This window comes from Thunnus maccoyii, chromosome 6 (assembly GCF_910596095.1).
Source record: "Thunnus maccoyii chromosome 6, fThuMac1.1, whole genome shotgun sequence".
In the NCBI taxonomy this organism is placed as follows: Eukaryota; Metazoa; Chordata; class Actinopteri; order Scombriformes; family Scombridae; genus Thunnus; species Thunnus maccoyii.
Window position 1 is genome coordinate 7,310,001 of NC_056538.1, and position 4,414 is coordinate 7,314,414.

General features: G+C 41.9%; 1 protein-coding gene across 1 annotated transcript; it reads left to right on the forward strand.

The window, feature by feature from the left end:
• The first annotated feature begins 109 nt into the window (after window positions 1-109).
• Window positions 110-2,111, forward strand: foxl2a (forkhead box L2a). The gene has a single exon (XM_042413148.1). It carries the CDS (start codon window positions 357-359, stop codon window positions 1,275-1,277), a length of 921 nt encoding a protein of 306 aa, XP_042269082.1. The 5' UTR covers window positions 110-356; the 3' UTR covers window positions 1,278-2,111.
• The last annotated feature ends 2,303 nt before the right edge of the window (window positions 2,112-4,414 follow it).

Here is a 4,414-nt window from a genome sequence, read left to right on the forward strand (position 1 = left end):
ATGCTCACAAATCACCAGCCACTACGTCTCATTGGAGCAAAAGCAGCCTGTCAGTGGACCTGAAAAAAGAGGAAAGGGCTGGGCTTACAGAGTCACAAACCACAACTTGGGTTGCGCCTCCATCAGAAACCAGTTTAGAAAAACCATCGTTGAAGAAAGAAGAAGGTCTGGTGCATGTCACCTACTGAGGTGCAAAATAAAGATTTCTCTGTGCGCACTTTAGAAGACAAGTTTTCATCCGCGGCGCGTCCTCGGGTCCTGCAACGCATCATTTCGCTCATCGAGGTTGCAAGCACCCAAAAAGTTTTGTTTTTTCAACATTTGGACTGGACTTGTTTTTTGTTTTGGTGTGCGCAATGATGGCCACTTACCAAAACCCGGAGGATGACGCAATGGCCTTAATGATCCACGACACCAATACTACCAAGGAGAAAGAGCGGCCCAAAGAGGAGCCGATCCAGGACAAAGTGGCGGAGAAGCCGGATCCGTCCCAGAAACCACCGTACTCCTATGTCGCTCTCATTGCAATGGCCATTCGGGAGAGCTCAGAGAAGCGCCTCACTCTGTCGGGTATTTACCAATATATAATCAGTAAATTCCCCTTCTATGAGAAAAATAAAAAGGGTTGGCAGAACAGTATCAGGCACAACCTGAGTCTCAACGAATGCTTCATCAAGGTTCCGCGGGAGGGCGGCGGGGAGAGAAAAGGGAATTACTGGACACTCGACCCAGCCTGTGAGGACATGTTTGAAAAGGGGAACTACAGGAGACGCCGCAGGATGAAGCGGCCGTTCAGACCCCCACCGACTCACTTCCAGCCTGGGAAGTCCTTGTTCGGAGGCGACGGCTATGGATACCTGTCCCCACCCAAGTACCTGCAGTCTAGCTTCATGAATAACTCCTGGTCGCTAGGCCAGCCACCCACCCCGATGTCCTACACGTCCTGTCAGATGGCCAGCGGCAACGTGAGTCCAGTGAACGTGAAGGGGCTGTCAGCCCCCTCATCTTATAACCCCTACTCCCGGGTGCAGAGCATGGCGCTCCCCAGCATGGTGAACTCTTACAACGGCATGAGTCACCATCACCATCCCGCGCATCCCCACCATGCCCAGCAGCTGAGCCCGGCCACCGCGGCACCGCCTCCGGTCTCCTCCAGCAACGGAGCGGGCCTTCAGTTCGCTTGCTCCCGCCAACCCGCGGAGCTCTCCATGATGCACTGCTCTTACTGGGAACACGAGACCAAACACTCAGCGTTACACACGAGGATTGATATTTAAAGTTTACCAAACGGTTTGCGTAAAATGAGGACACTTGAATGAGAGTGAGAGTTAATTCCTGTGATTTCAAAACAGAACCAAGAGTATTTTTGAAGAGACCATTCTGACGAGCTGTTTGGGTCCAGCTGACATCCATAAATGCCAGTGGAGAAGTATGCGCGAGTTGATGTTGAGAAAGTTTTACAAAATGGAAACTGGAGGTAAAGGAGTCACCGGGACACATCAGGTAGCACAACCTCTGGGAGCCATTTCGTGCGCCTGTATTACACTTGGACTGATGGCTATAACTTGGTATTGTAGTCGAAACTGTGCTTATGAAAAAACTTTTCATTCTCACGGGGATAGACATTGCTGACATTGCTTCAGTTGTGTGTTATTGGTATGCGTAATGTTTTCTCTCAACTTTACGCACGGCTTATCCTAATTTTTGCAAAATGAAACGTGAAAACAAGTTGCCCTAATTAAATCAGTGCTTTAAATATGTATTGAGCTAAGAAACTTGCACTGAGCAAGGCCTGCAAACTTCACCTCCTGTCATGGTTGTGAACCTTGTTCAGTTAAAAAGGTGAAAGTGTGGTATATAGATCCTTCAAACTGCCAAAAATACAATTCAGGGTTTTTCATATTTCTTGATCCCATATGTATGTATGATATAATTTCCAATATGACATCAGCCAGTGACAGGTTTTGTTTATCTTTCTAATTTTTTTTTTTATAAACGTGATTAGCTATATCGTCTCATTCATGTTGGGGCCATGTTTCATTTTAATTAGCACTTTTCACTCTTTTTCTAGGTTTGTGAATTTCTTAATAAACTTGTATTTCTTAAAGTAATACAGTGGTCATGAAGTAATCTGTTTTGTACTTTAGGCAGTGACAACCACTGTTGGCAAGCTATTATCAAAAGGCAAACAGCATCAAACAGCTCTGTGGAAGTATGTAGTCTTGCTAACATGCACTAGTTTTTACAGAAAACACCGAGGATATAATATTTAACAGAGTGCAGGGGTAGGTGAGGTTCGACTCTGCTGTCATTCAACTGTTAAACGGCGTGAAATGAGTCCAGACTGATATTCAGGCGCACGTCTCTTTGAAAATTAAATGTATAAATTGTCAGTTGCTCAGACATTAGAGGCCGATTTACCCCAGTGTGTGTAAAAAATGATAACTTTTCATCTCTAATAATAACAATCATAATCACAACAGCAACAATAATAACAACAGTAGTAACAATAATAATAATAACAATAATAATAATAATAATAATAATAGACATTTACAATGTCATTGATAATTTATGTCACAGCGTATTTAATATTTTCCGTGTAAATGTCTCCAGGCTGTTACTGCAGGACTGCTTTACAAAAATTTGCATCATGCATCAAATGTAACTTGAGTATTTCGTGTTCCCTGCTAGTCCGCTATACAGTAACATACAGTAGTTCATTTATTTACATATTTCAAGAGAATATGACCGTCAGCTTTCATTTGATTTTACGACTCAAGCCAAAGCGCGATAAAAAAAAAAAAGAAGAAAAGAAAAGCAACTGTTGAACCAAGTGCAAAGTTTTCCACTTTAAATTTGATTTATCTGTTGCGTTGGATGTGATATTATGAAGAATATAAAAGTAGAATATTAACACAACTGTCCCCAAAATGTAGCCTACTTTTAGTTCTAGTCTGAATAAAAACAGCAAAACAACGACGTCGATAATAATAATAATAATAATAATAATAATAATAATAATAATAATAATAATAGTAACCTTCAGTATCATTGTGAAGATATACCTATGAGCTATATAAGAATAGATTTATTTTCCCTCTTTGTATGTAACCTGAGGTCTGCCAACCACAAAGACAATAATGCCAATGCAGTTAACCTGTTGACTAAATATTACAGGATGATTGAGGAAATAAGGCCAACAAAGACAGGAAGTGTCATAAAAATAGGTAATGCAAATGAGTCTTACAGCCAGCCACAATAACCCTTTCTAGGGTTGGAAAATCATACACGGCGGTGGATTCATTCAACCCATGCCTTCATATCACAAACTCATTTACAGAAATATGACAGACAGCTCCTCCGTCTTGGTTACGTTTTATTGTGAAGCAGACTGTTGAATTACGTAGGTTAGATACTTTCCCGCGGACCCCAGAGGACCATCCCGCCGCCCTGAGGGCCAGCTAGCCTCTTGCTAAAAGAGACATGTTGACGAGTGAAACGCCTTATAAATACACCGACTGATCTCAGCTCCGTCCCTCCTAGTATCACAGCGCACCAGGATCTCACAGCTACAGCCATCTGGTTTTGACTTTGACTTTCAAGGGTGTACCGCTACAATACATTTACTGTTTTGACAGCACATCGCAGCCATCATGCGCAGTTCATTATTATTTTCTTAAAAACTGAACAATTCTAGGATATTATTTCTTCACATCTAATAGCCCGATGTAAATTAGGTTATGGGCTCACCCTTCAAAGATCACGCGTATTTGGCGCCGGAGTTGACGCTGAAGTCCAGCATAGTCTTGAGTCTCCCGTCTAGAGGTGTATCCACACATTCACCTTGATCCACCCTCTCTGCTCTGCAGCGGCTGTCAAACACAGACTCATCATCCAACGAAACAAAACAGAAAACATCGTGCAGGCCCACACACTCTCCGATGTGTCTTGTGCTGCAAGACAAATCAGCGGCCCAACACATTAAAACCACAAAGCATGTGTAGCGACGCTAATGGCCTATTAATGATGGGCTTTTAGAATTATTATTTTCATAATCAACTCATGCAGATACCACCATACAGGAAACAGGATCTGGGTTGATTTGTTTATGTGCGTTGATATTTGAATCAGCTGCGGGCTTTTTGGGCACCTTATTTGGATGAGTTTCTCTATTTGTGAACAATATATCAGCCTGCAGATTTTGAAACGCCTCGAGTTACATGGGGAAGAATAAATATAAACAGTAATAATAGCCTAGTTCAATAATAAAGCAACATATCGTAAGGAAACATATAGACGAAGAAGATTCTACAGTTATCAAAACTGCAGATCAACACTACATTAATTAACAATGCGGGTTTTTATTTTATTTATTAAAACACAGTTATTATGTTTGGTACATTTTTTTTTC